The sequence below is a fragment of the Chroicocephalus ridibundus genome, chromosome Z, assembly GCF_963924245.1.
Source record: "Chroicocephalus ridibundus chromosome Z, bChrRid1.1, whole genome shotgun sequence".
Taxonomy (NCBI): Eukaryota; Metazoa; Chordata; class Aves; order Charadriiformes; family Laridae; genus Chroicocephalus; species Chroicocephalus ridibundus.
The window spans coordinates 29,928,546-29,944,470 of record NC_086316.1 but is presented as its reverse complement, the minus strand read 5'-3'; the positions used below and the strand labels follow the sequence as shown (position 1 = coordinate 29,944,470).

At 36.0% G+C, this 15,925-nt stretch overlaps 1 protein-coding gene across 5 annotated transcripts in view; it reads left to right on the top strand.

Moving 5' to 3' along the window:
* Window positions 1–15,516, top strand: part of PRRC1 (proline rich coiled-coil 1) — a 29,484-nt gene extending 13,968 nt beyond the window's left edge. For all 5 annotated transcript variants that reach the window (XM_063320740.1, XM_063320741.1, XM_063320744.1 and 2 more), the window contains 5 exons: window positions 1,959–2,061; window positions 6,629–6,792; window positions 8,148–8,251; window positions 10,712–10,814; window positions 13,977–15,516. In XM_063320740.1, the coding sequence (XP_063176810.1) occupies window positions 1,959–2,061; window positions 6,629–6,792; window positions 8,148–8,251; window positions 10,712–10,814; window positions 13,977–14,186 (684 nt within the window). In that variant the 3' untranslated portion in view covers window positions 14,187–15,516. The remainder of the gene's footprint in view (window positions 1–1,958; window positions 2,062–6,628; window positions 6,793–8,147; window positions 8,252–10,711; window positions 10,815–13,976) is intronic.
* Window positions 15,517–15,925: the final 409 nt, after the last annotated feature.

Genomic DNA, 15,925 nt, shown 5'->3' with positions numbered 1-15,925 from the left:
TACTAGTAGCTATGCAATATCTCAGTAGTTGTAGAATTTTGTGGGGTTTTTCCTTTGTTAAGCTTGCTACAAAGAAATAGAAAGCATTCAAAGGTTGGATGGGGCTTTGAGCAACCTGATCTTGTGGAAGGTATCCCTGCCCATGGTAGGGGGGTTGGAACTAGGCGATCTGTAAGATTCCTTCCAAACCATTCTATGATTTATGGGAAAGAAGCTTTGCTAAGCAAAAGTTATTCTGAGATAGTTAAAACTACTCTGATTCTGCAGTTGTCTGAGATACTGTGTAGGTGTACTAAGCAAGCACTTTGTGGAAAAACATATGTGCACAGTGCTGTCCTGTGTAATTCTTGTCATTTACTGAAACAAATACCAGCATATGCAGTTTTAATATTAGTCTATTTACTAAAGAAATTTTATAAAAGGCTTCTGTAAAATAGATTCCAGTGCTTTATCTTTCAATGATTCAGCATTGGTATCTCTCTTCTTTTGCCATGTGATCTTACCTCTAATTTAAATAAAATTTTGATGAGATACAGACGTTCATTAGACTTTGCCAGAGACAGGACAGGACAGTGTTTGTGTTTATATTTAGTGATCTTTTAGGTCGTCAGCAGCTGCACCTATGATTTGGCTGGAGAATGTAGAACATTTTTCCAGCAATGTTTAGAATCTATTTATAAATCAAAGACTTTCAGCTCAATTGCTCTAGAAATATTTGTCAGTAATGGGCCATTCAAAAATAGATCCTATTGTCTTTAAGATCTCTTCAGCTTGAGTTATCACAGTTCAAATCTAGCTGCCTAATCTGGTGATACCTATAATTAGCTTTGGGAACCGACAGCTTTGCTAAATGCTCAAGGCTTCCCTTCCCAGAATAGGACTAAATCAAGTGTGTTTCCCACCATCACTGATGGGTCTGTTTCTGCATTAATGCAGAAGAGGGTGGTAGAGATGATATTTGAACTTTATGTTGCAATTGAAATGTCATGCACTGATAGTCACGTCCTGTAGCGTTTGTGCTGACGACTGAGATACCACAGGTGTTACCAAGGGTAAATGTGGTAGGAAAAACACAAAGGTTTTGGTTTGTTTGTGTCCTGGTTTGAGATAGAACAAAACACCAGTTTTCTTTTCAGTAATTTTACTTTTCATTTAAGTCTATTCTAACTAACATCACTCCCTGAAATTAACGTCATATTTTTCAGAGAGTGTCTGCTCCTAGCAGATAACATCTGATGTTTATAGTGAATACCAAGGAATGGTATGCAGAGAGGCTCTTGCTTATACTTACTGCTATAACAACCAAGGTCAGCTAACTTTGGTATGAACCAAGTTGGAGGGTCAGAAGCAGAAGAGCGTAGAAGGGTCACACCTGCAGGGAGGATGGGACAGGACAGGTGACCCAAAGCTGACCAACAGGGTATTCCATCCCATCTGCCCTATGCTCAGAATAAAAGCTGAGAAATCAAAGGGGTCGGCTCTCTTTCTTCCACGGCCGGTGTCCAAGGAGGATTCTGTTCATCTGCCTCTGATCCCAATCTGTGCCTTCCTGAATCCAGTTGCTGAATCCAATTCCCGTCCATCGCTGAGTCCAGTCTGTGATTTTCTCAGTGCCTGCTGGTGACGTGGTTGTCATCCTGGAAGCTCGATATTGATTTTGTATATAGTTGTATATATTGCATATATTTCAGTATTTTCTTATTATTATCTTTTTATTGTGAATAGTTTTAGTTTCATATTTCATTAAAGTAGTTTTAGTTTCTTTTCAACCCCATAACTCTCTCCCTTATTCTCTCTCTCTCCTTTTCTGGAAAGGGAGAGAGGTTAAAAGAGAGCATCTGTCGTTTGTTTAGTGGCCAGTCCAGCCTAAGCCACAGTAGTTTGTTTTTAACTGCAACATTTTGAGTTTCTTGGGAAAAAACACAAGCTAATATGGAAATCTGTTTGCTTAAATTCAGGGTGTAGCTGAGAATCCCATGGTGAAGTCTGTTCTTGATAAAACGAAACATTCAGTGGAGACCATGATCACAACACTGGATCCTGGCATGGTTCCATATATCAGTAAGTATTTGTGACAAACCATTGAGCAATGCATGTACATGTTAGAGAGGTTAATATAATAGCACACTACTTTTACACTTGAAGTTTGTCTATGCAGTGTGTTAATTCAAACTCAAAATACTGTACTGATTTCTCAAGTGTATTGTCCAGTGAAACTCTCCCCCTGCAGGGTGACTTTTTATGTCTGTCCTGAGGTTCATTTGACTTTTGTATCCCACTATAGTTCAGATAGTGGCATAGTGAATTTAATTCAGATTGTGAAAGTTATATAAAGGTATATATAGGAAGTTATAAAGAAATAAAAACAATTAAGAGACCTTGTCTATAATCCCTAAGTTGCATACTGTTTTCTCCCACTGTGTCTCTATTTAAGCCCTATGGAGTTGAGTTTAAAATACAGTGTATGTGTTCTGTTGGATCACATGCTTAAATATTACTGTGTAAGCTACCACATTAAAGTTGAAACAAGCCAAAAGATAGGCATACTCAGAGAGGCATAGGGCAGAGTTATTTACATAGCTTTTGTTGCTTTCTTCTGATGTTCAGGTGTTCCACTTTTCTAGCCTAATAATATTTATACTTTTTCTAGGAAATTCAGCAAACTTGAGGCAGTTCATGAATCAGTTAGTAAGAACATTGAAATTCTAAAATGATCTAATGAAGTCTGAAGTATTGCTGAGCATTAAGCCTAGAAGGAAAAGCCTAGCATTTCAATTACAGCTTGAAAATTGAAAGGAAGGAGAAGCATTGTGGCATTCACCATTTTTTGTTCTACTAGAGTACATTACGTGTCACATATAACTGATGCGAGATTTCTGTTTCATTAAAATCAGGAAGCAAAAAACATACTATGTCCATGATGGTGGTTTGGTTTTCATTTTTGGTGGGGTTATTTTGTTTGTTTTGTTTTGGCATTTTTTCTTTGTTTTGTTTGGTTTGTTTTTTCTTTTTTCTTCCAGCAGTCTGATAAGCAATCCTTCTTCTTAGTTGTGCCGGTACTGCCCTTTGTCTGCATGTAGGTGAAGCTGGTCAGGAAACAGATCAGGCTAAGAAGAAACTAATAAAATGTTTTTGCATTTTGTTTTTCTGAGCTGTTTTTCAGCTGTAGCAATGCTGTGATCCAGCTAACCATGTTGCTGCATTATTATAATAATCCAGTGAACAATATGTGGAATAAAAGGGGAAGGTGACCTAATTATTGAGTAGTAGTTAAATGTCTTACATTTAAGGGAACATATGCCAGCACCTGACTAGTGAGGAGATAGTGGGATATGAAACCAATGAGGAGGCCAGGCCAGCAACTGAGAAGGTATTTGAGAGGAGCAGCAGAATGCAAGGGAAAGCTACAGAAAGTGTTGATTATGCACAATTTCAAGAACTGTATTTAAGGTTTCTATTGCAGTCATGGCTGTCCCTTTTTAAAATAGGATCTGTCAGTATCCAATGATGGTTTGGCTGGTTTTGACGCAGTATTCACTGGACAAAACAACATTACCTACAGGAGGAAATAATTCTAATAAAATGCTTTGCTTTTAAAACTCAGAGTAAACAAATTCAGTGGTTATCTCAAAGTTCTCTAAAGTCATGTTGCAAGGGAAAGCATCTGTATACATCTTGGCCATTAATTTATTACCTTTTTTTTCATAGTTGCCAGTTGTGGAAATAGCGTAGAGATTTGTAAACTTAGTATTTACTTCATTCTAGAAATGTTTTCTGGGATCAACAAAAGCCATGTGCTCAACAACAGATGGCCCCACTTCTCTCTGCTCTCTCTCCACTGCTGCAATTCCAAACAAATTTCAGATTCCTTACACCAAAGCCTGAAATTTCCAAAGCTTCTGGATGAGAAGGTTGACACATTTTTTTTCGTGTGAGCAAATAGTATTTCTGTAATCTCTTTCTTGAAAAGAGTTGAACTGTTTTCATAGGCACATTGTGAAGATGTTATCTGAGGCAAGCACCTGGAATAGAAGATTTCTGTCTGCAGAGGAAATGGTCACCTTATAAGCATAAGCATAATGCTTTTGTAACAAAAGATGACAGGGAATCTTAAATTGCATGTGGAACAGTCATTTTGATTTATAACACACAAAGTACAATGAAATTTCATGTTCAAGAGTCAGAGCTTAACTTAATGTGACAGTTCTGTCTCTGAATTTGCCAGGGTATATCTAATTCTTATATTTTAGGTTTTAATATTACCATATTACCATAGCGTGTGACAGATCTTGTCATAAATTGTTTCTTTTTATGCCTTCTGTAGTATCTGTGATGAACAAAGATATGGTTTTGATATGTGATGACCCTTAATACAAAAGAACATAATCTGTATTCTACTGTTGCAATACACAAACGTGAGGCACGGTTACCATTCTTAAGTTACTATGCAGTAATTTACTAGGTACGTTATGGGCTAGTTTTCAGTTGCTTTAAAAACTCTTTCAACAGTTTTTCTATCCCTAAGCACTCAAACAAGGCTAACTTCAGCAAAACTTTGCAGTCAATTTTAAGCACTTGTTTGCTTATGTTAACTTGATTTCTATCAAGAAGGAATCAATGAAAAGCAACACTCAATAATTTTTTTAGTCCTGTTGTTACCTAGTGTTTAAAAAACAATTGCCCAGAGTTCACTGATATGTACACCCGATTCCATCCAGTAAAGCAATTTATAAATAAAAAGTTAAAAAATAATCTAAAAATCAAATAGAACGTTTTACTACTGTTCTGGCATATCTCTACCAATTCTTCATAAAAAGAAGACGTTTCTTGTAACTAAGGTCTGCTAAGTGCTAAGTCAAATAATAAATTGTTCTTTTCTTTAAAATTTAAGCTTCAGACTTATCATTATCTATGGAGGATTTCTTCTTACATCAGGATAAATACTGCAAAATTTGTCACCATGTGTAATTAGGTGGAGTGTTAGTGTTCAGAAGCAAAACCACTGGTCTCTGTTCTTACTTCTTTTAAAATGCTGCTTAACATATTTTTATACAGTCAGTGGGCCTGGGAAATGACAGGTTAAAAGGCTGTTCCTTCATTAGTTTGCTACTGTTGTCATAAGAAATGCCCTGCTGGATGACAGCCACGAAGTTGTGTAGGTTGGAAGGGAGGCTATCTTTTCTAAGATAGTCTGCTTCACCAGGGCCCCCTAGAGCCAGTTGCCCAGGACTGCGTCAAGGCAGCTTTTGGGTATCTCCAAGGATGGAGACTCCACCAGCTCTCTGGACAACCTGTGCCAGTTCTCAGTCACCCTCACAGTAACAAAGTTTTTCCAGATGTTCATATGGAACCTCCTATGTTTCAGTATGCACCCGATGCCTCTGGTCCTGTCACTGAGCACCACTGAAAGAAGCTGGCTCCATCCTCTTTGCAGCCTTCCTTCAGATATTTGTATACATCAATAAGATTCCCCTGAGCGTTTTCTTCTCCAGGCTGAACATTCCCAGCTCTGTCAGTCTTTCCTCATAGCAGAGATGCTCTAGTCCAGTGGTTCATCTAGCTCAATATTCTGTCTTCAATAGAAGCCAAAGGAGATGCAGTATGGTAAACGACAGTAGATCTGGTGACTTCTGTAGTCCTTTCTCCTTCTCCTCCATCATCCATAGCCATTGAACTACGGGTGACGAGAGGTGTGCCCCACTTTTAGTGCCTGCCTGTGGACATGCTCATGAATTTGTCCTTAATGCTTGCTGATGCAATTTACTTACGCAGCTTTCTCTGATGTCATGTTCCATGTTTGAAAATGGTTTAAGCTGTTCTTAAGAAAGCTGTCACAGCAGGGACAAGTTTTATGAGATGTTTTTGAATAATTTAAGTTTGACAATAAAAATGATCCAACTGTGATAAAGACAGATGTGAGGTATAATTGAGCTCATCAATCTTTTGTAGTGGTTTAAGATTTCTTTTAATTCATGAACTGTTTTGTTTTATTCTAAAAAAGCTTAGTGAAAACTCATCCTTCTTCATGGCGATACCCCCATATGGAAATCATTCAGAAATACTTAGACCTTTTTGGTTTCATAGGTATTTAATATCTAGACACGAGATAAAGGTGTAGGGAGGCAGACAGGTAATAAAATGACACTGAAATTCACAGTCCAAGGACAACTAGAAAGTAATACAAGCCTTTCTTTTAAAGCTTATGTAATTTTACAGCTGTTCACCAGATTTTATGAGCTGCATCTGTGTTCTTGGTCCCTGGCATAAAGAAGAGTTTGTGTGTCACACCAACATTCCTTACTACTTCCCAGAACACTGAAACATCCTCAGAAATGGATGTCTGAGTTATTCTCCTAAATCCATGGATTGTCATCCTTAATGAGTGGTATGCTTTTTTTCAGGTGCTGGACAACCATCGGATTCTGTTTTCTGTCTTTCATCCATGAATCACTTAACTATTCATCTAACTTTTACTTCCTAAGTTACTTCTGCTTCATGAAAGAACTTTTATACAGTGCATGAGAAAGAGAAAACCAACTGAAGCATACTCTTAAGATATAGAATGTATTTGAACTAGCTTATAATGGGAGTGACGAAAAATATATGCATATGTTTATGTATTTTACAGAAACTGGGGGAGAACTGGACATAGTGGTTACTTCTAATAAAGAGGTAAAAGTCGCAGCAATTAGAGATGCCTTTCAAGAAGTCTTTGGAATGGCTGTTGTTACTGGAGAGGCTGCACAGTCTAACATCGCACCCCAACCTGTGGGCTATGCTGCAGGTTTAAAAGTAAGTTGATACATAACAGTATCAGTATTGCCTCCCATGCAAAGAGAGAGTTGAAAGACTATGATTTTTCCATAAAGGGAAGGTCAATTTGTGGGATAAGTAAACATCCTTTTTGTCATATTGTCATTTTGACATATTGTCATCTGGACCACTAGATCAGTTTAAAGCTTCTTGTTGAAATAGTTTTGGAGTTTTTTTGCAAAGACATTCACAGCAAATTAAGAAGATGTATATCAGTTTTCTTACACTGTCAGTGACTGCCATCACATGTGGCATACATTATGATATTACTGTAGTTTCAAAGTATGTCAGGCATTTCTTCTTAATTTTATTATTAGCACACCATGTTGGTAATGTTAGAAATTAAGAGAAACTCTTTGAGACTGAGTTATTTCACCACTAATTCCATAGATCAAAGATAATTTGATCAACATTTGTCAGAGATCTTCCTGAACAGATCTATGTTACATTTAAGAAGCAAGAATTCACTGTGCAGCCTTGCAAACAGCTGTGCTGTCCCAGAGGAAGGGTTAGCAAAGATTGTTCAACCAGATTTTTAAAATGTACGTGTTCATCAGGTGTATCTAGGTGCAGCCACCTCAATGACCAATAAGTAAAAACTCTGAAAAACGACTATATAGTATTGTGTTTCTTAAATGTAGGCAAATCGTTTACTCCTTAAAAATAGGAAGTATTTTCTCCTAACTGCTGTGGCAGTGCTCACAGCTGAGTAAAGCCTGGCGTCGTAGCAATATATTAGCTGATACAATTTTATATTGAGGTAAGTATATATGTATATGTTCCTTTACGTGTTTAGCTACTGCAGTGGAGAAGTAGTACTATTACAACTTCAGACTGGTAACAAGTTAGTAGAGAATGATTCCTACATTTTAGTTGGATAGCTACCACAACAAAAACATTCTCTCCCTTGGTCTTACACAGTTTGTCCAAAGTTCTTAAAGGATCTAAACCTTGACAAACCTTAAGCTGCAAAAGTGTCAGCGTCTGTAACAGAAATACATACTGATGCTTTAACTAATAGTGAAACTTCACATAGTTACAGGTTAGGAATTCTTTGCATGCTAATCTAGGTCTTTTAAATGGAAAAATAAACTAAAAATATTTAGTTACTTTTATCACAGTTTTTGTTGATGTTTGGGATTCCATTATGGCTTTTCATGATTTTTGTTTTCTGTTTTTCTAATGTTGAAATAAGACTAATTTTTCAAAATCTTTCATATTTTCTGTTTAACTTGAAAAGTATGTTCTAGAGTTCTTTTTGCATTCATCTGTAAGCATTGTAACATGCTGTGATTCAAAGAGAATGTTGTCTAACAGCTTATGTTACCATTTAGGGAGCCCAAGAAAGGATAGACAGCTTGCGTCGGACAGGAGTAATACATGAAAAACAGCCTGCTGTATCAGTAGAAAACTTCATTGAGGAATTGCTTCCTGACAAGTAAGAACTTTAAACACATTCCTGGGAGGGAAAAAAAAAAAAGAGAATATTGTTTGTTTACCCAAAGGGACCTATAAAGAGGTGCTGTGAGTATTGCTCTGAGCAGAAGGGAGAGAGTCTGTCTTCAGTATTGCTTTGTCAGGCTTGATTTTGGTGATGTTGTTCAGCTTTTTGTCCACACATCTTGAGACTTTAATATATAAAATCCTTGTCAGGTTTTTCAAGATTCACAATATGAAAACACAATGAAGTTATACTGAACTGATGAAATTAAGGAGCAATGAAATTAAGGAGCTTGTAGTTTGCTCACTCTTGTATGCTCACTCTCCTCTTTCTCTGAAATTTTATTTGTTTCAGAAAGTGTATTGTGAGATCTTCTGGCATTTGTAATAATATGATTTTATCAGATAATATATTATACATTTTCCTTTCACCGAAAACGTACTTAATACTTTTAATTGGCACTGCACAGACATCACAATGGTGTTTTCAAATACATTACAACTTGATTTCGTAACATGCTTCTTGGCAGACATTTCTTGAAGTAGCTTTATAATTAATTTCCAAAACATTAAGGACAATGTTGTGGTTTTTTTAATGCAAACTTAAATAGTTTTTTTCTAATGTTTGCATTTCTGTTCATGTGATGGGCTTTGATTTATTTTTTTGACACTTACTGTGCTCGTACTCATTTTTCAAGGTACATTTCAAGGTGAATTAGCTAGAATTAGGAAGTGTTTTAATTGTTATTTAGTATTTATTTCCATCTATTACTGATTTAAATGTTTTATTGTATTTCTGCAAAGCAGTAAGTATGACAAGGACATCTCTGTTTCAAAGTAATTGCTGCTGTTGTCCTTTGAATTTACTCATTCCTAAATCTGAATATGTTGCTTTAAGTACTCGACATGAAAGAGCTCACCCAGGACTGCAGTGTTATTGAAAGGAATGCTAACTCTTCTGTCCACATGTTAGAGGCCCCAAGAATGTCTTGATCTTTGACATTAGTTACAGTAGAAACAAAGAATAACTTAATGCATGCTTTAATTTTTATTCAGTAGGCAACATTGAAAGCTTCCTTCCATGGTGTTACAAAACCCATTTGAACTATTTTTGGCCCTTGTTTTTTTCTGCAATGAAATGATAGGTCATGGTGCTAGTTATCAATTAATTATTCTGAAGTGAGCATTGTGGTGTTACAGTTTTAATATGGGGGATGCAGTCTGTGTTTTGCTGATATTTTTCACCATACTTTACACATGTCTGAAGGAGAGGAGGTTCTGAGGAACCATCCATTAATAGTAAGAGCTCTGCACCTAACACTTAACATATCAGTCACTGCTCACAACTGAACTTCTCAGTTGCCTGTCAGACAGCTGAAGGACATTACTTCCCCAATTACATGTGTTGGATACTATATGCAGAAAAGGTTGAAAAGTCTTTATGTGTATTTTACCCCTTAGACTCTTAACCCCTTTATTAGTTGGGAGCAAGTTATCTTTAACCATGAAGCTTTCTCAACAGTCTTACATAGTTGCAAGTGAGGTAGTCCTCTATCACAGAGTATTCCAGTGCACTATTCCCCACTACAAAGATGATGTGAGTGAAGTAGTACTTCCTGTCTTGCTCCACTAAACTCTTAACATGTGGCCTAGCCAGTCTTTTTTAAAAATTGGAGTCTTGCGTTTCTTTTTATAACAGTATTTTGTATTTGTGCTTTCCCTGAAGTATGTTTCTCCTGTGGCAACTGAACTGTAAAACTCTTACAGGAATTGAATACAGTGAGGTAGTGATGATACATTGCCCTTGGTTTTATTTGGATCACGTCACTGTTGTTAGTTTGTTGATAGTGAGAAATGATTTAATGTTTCTGCAAGCAACTGTTTTGGGTACTGCTTCAGTAGCCTTTACTGTGTCTGCTACAGCAAGCACCATCTTTTCTGAAAGGTGAAGAAGTGTTTCTCTGAATAAATCGTTTAAATGATTGTTATAGGATTATACATACCAAAACGTCTTGTGAATATAGAACATGAATGATGAATAGATTATTTTTTTAATTGTTAGGGAAGGTTATCGTAATGAGAAACGTTCTTTCAAAGATTCAGTGAAAACTTTAGCATAATAAATATGGCCAAAAGAACATATCTGCACACATGCCCATACCACCAGATTTCTTTCTTTCTTTGATCTGTAAGTTTAATGTATTTTTATGCTTATTGTATTTTTTATATATATTATGTATTTTACATACATACACATGTGCTACATTATGATTTTTTATGTATATATTGGTATCTGCAAATTTTACTTGGAAAATACTAGAACACTGATGAAACTCATTACTTTATTACTACATTTGTAATAGAGTTTATAAAATGGTCATAATTCAACTGCTAACGTCGTTTCTCAATTGATTGATACTCAGTACTTAAAAGTAAAGTAACTTGCACGTCATTGCAGGTGGTTTGACATTGGATGTTTGATTATTGAGGATCCAATTCATGGAATTCATCTGGAAGCTTTTACCCAAGCAACACCAGTGCCATTGCAATATGTTCAGCAGGTAAGTTTTCAGTTTTCCTACCAACGTTGGATTAACAGTTGAGACATAAGACTTAGGTTTTAATTTCATTTATGATGACAGTTTTTACTATCAGTTGCTCCACTTGAATGTTTTAATTTATGATACGAGAATAAAAACTGTTTCTGAATCATGTTTCTGTATTACCTAAAAACATATATGCATTTGTGGCAAAGCAATTCTTGATCAGGAGTCTGATTCTGCAGTACATGGCACTTGGAAGCCCTAGTTTTACTTTATTAAAAAAGAAGAAATATTCCAAAAGAAGTTAACCAAGAGGAAATATTAAACAACAATAAATTAACCATAAAGAAGTACTCCCTCATAACGGAAATATAACATTAATCTTTGAAGTATTGTCATCAGTCTGGTTCAGTGACTCAAAATTAACCCTCATGAATTTTTACAAAGGTACAATAAGAATACTCATTCTTCCTCAGGTGCGGAAGGAGGGCTTTGCAGCTTAAGTAATGCACTAAGCAACTGCACCAAGGAAGTGGAGTAAACACTCTTATCCATTCAAAGGCTTAGTTTTCTTTCCTTACCTTACATCACAAATGTATTGGAGTTTCATCTAATACCAATAAAACTGTGTAACATTGAAGTGTGTGTGCACACATGTACATGTTAGCAATTCAGTGAAGTAGCTTACACTTCATTTAGGCACAAGTTTATAATTTGAGATCTTGCCACTCAGTTTTTCATAAAGCCTCAGTATTTGTGTTGTTAATTACCAGCAAACGGACAGCATACTGAACTGATCAGTATTCTGAAAACTCATTCCTAATAAATAAATAAAGGATATCCCTTCTTCAGATCTGTGCTTGAACTTGATTCCACCATGGATGTATAGACTCGCACCTAAAAGACTCATTTCCTCTTCTGACTGCTATTCTGACATGAAAAAAATCTTAGAAATACCATGCTTCATCCCATTGTAAATAATGCAGTATTGTGGAGTTCTTAAATATCATCAATAGAAGTTTTTCATGAGATTGTTTACATTTCTTTGGGCACACACTGGGAATTACTCCAGACTCTAGTCACTGCATGTTGCCTGACAGCAGATGTGAGTCATGCATTAGTTAACTGTGGTCTTAAAATTCTTTTAAAATAAATGTTTCCATTAGGAGTTTCAAAATAAAACTGTTTGGGCTTTGATCCTCAGGGGGTTGTTTTGCAAAAACAAATAGTAACTGTTGAATGGGGTTGGTTTTTGGTTTTTTGTGGTAGAGTGAACATGTGTGGGATTGGTTTTAGTTCTTATTTTTCAGAGTTCTTACAACTTTGAAAAGCTGATGAGTGGCAAAAGGAGAAATACTGCTCTGTCTCTCTGTAGTTTTCCAGAATGCTTTTCAAAAAGAGTAGGGAAAGACGTGAAGCTACGGGAAAAAGAAAAGTATTAATTATGCAGATACAGCTTCATTGACTAGATGATCTTTAAAGGTCCCTTCCAACCCAAACCATTCTATGATGCTGTGAAAATAGGCACGGGGTGGTGGTGGTGATTCATTGGGCTCTCGATTGTGTGCGTGCACCAGTTGTTACCTTTGTTCCCATTATGTCTCTTCTAGAATCAGAATGGGTTTCTCTCATGGGTGTGCAAGAAACATACATTTGTATAAATCCACTCCAATATCTTTAAGCAAAATCTAGAGTATGATAGGAAAATTCTATTTTCAGACTAAGAGAAGAAAGATGTGTTGAACAGGCAATGTTATTTGTTATTCACAGTATAAAAGATTTAATAGAGGCAAGATTAAAAGCAATTACATTGCTTGAAATTCTTGCTAGCTTTGTGTTTTATTGTTCTGTGTAATGGAAATAGTGGTAAAACTGTCTGTATAGAATAGATACTCTAGCAATGGCATAGAGTTTTCTGAGCACATAGTATGAGACTCATGGCTGTTCATAACTCTTAATATTGCTTGATTTATGGATGTAAAAAGGTCGATTTGAGGGTTTGTTTTGAGAACCTTTTTCTGTTAAGAGACTAGGTGTCATCTTGTTTTTTGCTGAGCCAAAGATTGCAACCATGATGGGAAACTAGTGCAAGGTTGTTTTTTCTATTTATTTTATTTGAGGTTTACTGATTTTTGGCAGTAAAAATACCAAATAATTAATTTATGAAGTTATGTGTAATTGTAGATCATAATGGAGGTATCACAATCAGATATTCGGTCCCTACTTGCAGCTAGATGCACTGTTATTTACTTCTTACTGCCAGTGTGTTCTGACTAATAAGGAAAATTCCTGTTCCTTTGCTTAAGAAATCTGCCTTTTATGTACCTCTTAATAATAACAAGTTATTTCAATATTAGAGCAGACTGCACGTTCTAACAAACTTTCATACGTTACTGTCACAAGACAGTAGCTTAAGGAAGGCTGGAACACGCTAGTGAACTTTGATCTGCTGCACACACATTGCAAACAGACTAACTCGAATATTTGTCAAAATAAAATCTGTATGAAGAATTTGGCCTAATTTGCAACGCTATGAAGAAATGAGTAATACTAAGACCAGTCTTACTGAGGCTAAAAGTCTTTTACCCTTCACTGGGGGCGACAGTGACCAGAGGTGGTTGCCTAGGATGAGCATAGACCAGATAAATGTCCTGATACTTGCCCCACTGTTTCCCTTCTGCTTCCAGCTTCAGGGAATTACAGTGTTATATTACAGAATAATATAATTATAATACAGATGCAAATATCTCAGTGCCTCCATTTCTTCTTGTATTTGGCTACTTGCCAGCTTCACAGAGACGTCTTATCCTTTTTTAAAACCTTTAGAGGGTAAGAGTCATTGTGTAAATATGTATCAGTATTTATTTCATCTGTCGGTTAGTTTAAAAGGGAAAATTACTTCCTGGTAACGGCATAATGTCTTTACTCTCTTAAGCATTGTATTTTAGTTTTATGCTGTTCAGATGTCATTTGGATCATGATACATACAAATCCAAAAAGTATAATCAGCTAAGAAAATTATGGGGCAGTCTGAAATTTGGATTCTGATACCCTTTAATTTGCCATGTAACCCTGTTGATGTAAGAATGATTACTTACAAAAATTGGTAATGGTGAAGATAGAAGAAAATTTTACTCATTTGAAACTCATTCACTGACCACTTCTCAAAATGTTACACAGGCTAAAAGTCTCACTCCTCAGGACTACAGTCTGAGATGGTCAGGCCTGTTGGTGACCGTGGGCGAAGTACTTGAGAAGAGTATACTGAATGTCAACAGGACTGATTGGCACATGGTATTCACTGGCATGTCCCGTCGACAGATGATCTACAGTGCAGCAAAGGCTCTAGCAGGAATGTACAAGCAACACTTACCACCCAGGACGGTTTGAAAGAAGGCTGATCTGTGACACTAAGGAATACTGGGTCTGATTGAAGAATTCAAGTGAAAGCTACATATTTTAATTCTCAATGGATACAGCACAGATCTGTAATCTAACTGTAAACTGTATTTTACTTTTTAAGAAATGAAGGTATTTTCCAATAGTGGAAATGAACAATTTTAACTACTATATGATTTCCAATATGATTCACAAAACAGGAAATCAGAACAAACATATTTATAAGTGGGACAAATACCGTTACAGTTTGTAAGTGGAATGTGCTATTATTTGACACCTTACTAGGAATTTGCTGAGATACTTTAGTTAGTATACTTTTTTAAAGAAGGGGTTCATTGTTCAGTTATTTCTGTTATATTAGTAATATAAACATGCTGGTAGCGTAATATATCTGTTATATATGCATTTCAATCCAGAGAGACTACCTTCTGTATTAGATGTTTTCTTGGCTCCTGTGCTTAGGTGGTACTTAACACCTCATAGGTTTGGTGTCTGTATAAGTTCTCAGGAGTGATGCTGAGTAGTTTTTACAACACGTAACAGTGAGCAGCTGAAGAAGAGCACAAATCCATGCCCCATTAGTAGAAGTAACTGCTAAATAATTTTGAAATCTTGTTTTCCATGCTGCACCTTTTTTTGTTTTTATGTAACAGTAATGGCATTTACATCCAATTAAAACACTAGACAAATTCCAAGTTGCTTCAGTGGGTTTTAGATCAGGTACCACATATGCATGAAATTATCTCAGCAGTTTCAACAACATAATTTACTACAGTGCTTCCAAACTTCATATTTTATATGGAATTATGTAATTTCTTCTACAAAGTTATGGTTGTCAGCATTTTGATGCGGAAAATGGTGAGATGTGTATCCCTTGCTTTGCTCTCCTGGGTTTTCTAAACATTTTTAAGTCTTAAATGCCTTCTTGATGTCATGAGCTCACTGTTTCCTATGTAAGTCTTCAGTGGTGTCTGATTTTTTTCTTGGCTATAAATGCCCTGTATCCATGCTCACGCAATCTTAAATCTTCATTTAGAAATACAGAAGTAATTGTGAAGAAAATATTTTGGTAATAATACTTTTTTTAAGAAAGAAAGAAAGAATAAACAAATACTCTTTGTTTGCCTTAAAGAAACAGTTTTTCAGCTTGTATTGCTCTGCCTTTACTTTTCTTAGGTGCTTTCAAAAGACATTTTTATATACGATATACTGTTAAGCCAGCTCGCGTTTGTACCCAATGAAAGCCTGTCTATTTCCAAGTAATATATTTTGCCTTAATTGTCTTGCTCTGTAAATTAGTTGAATAAATGTTTTTCCTAGAGGACTGTATCTATTTTAAAGGTTTATTTTTTAATATAGCTGATGAACATCTGTTTATTGTAATTTACATGGTCAAGTTACAAATTTGGCACGTTCTTAAATGCCATTTTGTCTGAAAACAAAACAAGCAGAACCTGACTCTTGTGGTCTTGAGGTCTCTCATTGGGAGCACTTCTTCGTATCAAAGGATGATACAGGGACTTCTGTTAGTCATTGTTCAGTAAAGGCATCTTTGCTTTTACTGTAATTTCAGTTTGCAGAGTATAATGTGTTGAACGCTGCCCTTTTATCCCCTGCTTACAGCATCCTCCATGATGCAAAGGAAGAGGACATGAAATCATCAGTAGGTTTATGTGCTCTGGCATGAGTTAAAATGAAAACTGAAGAGGAATTTACATTTTCTTTCTCCC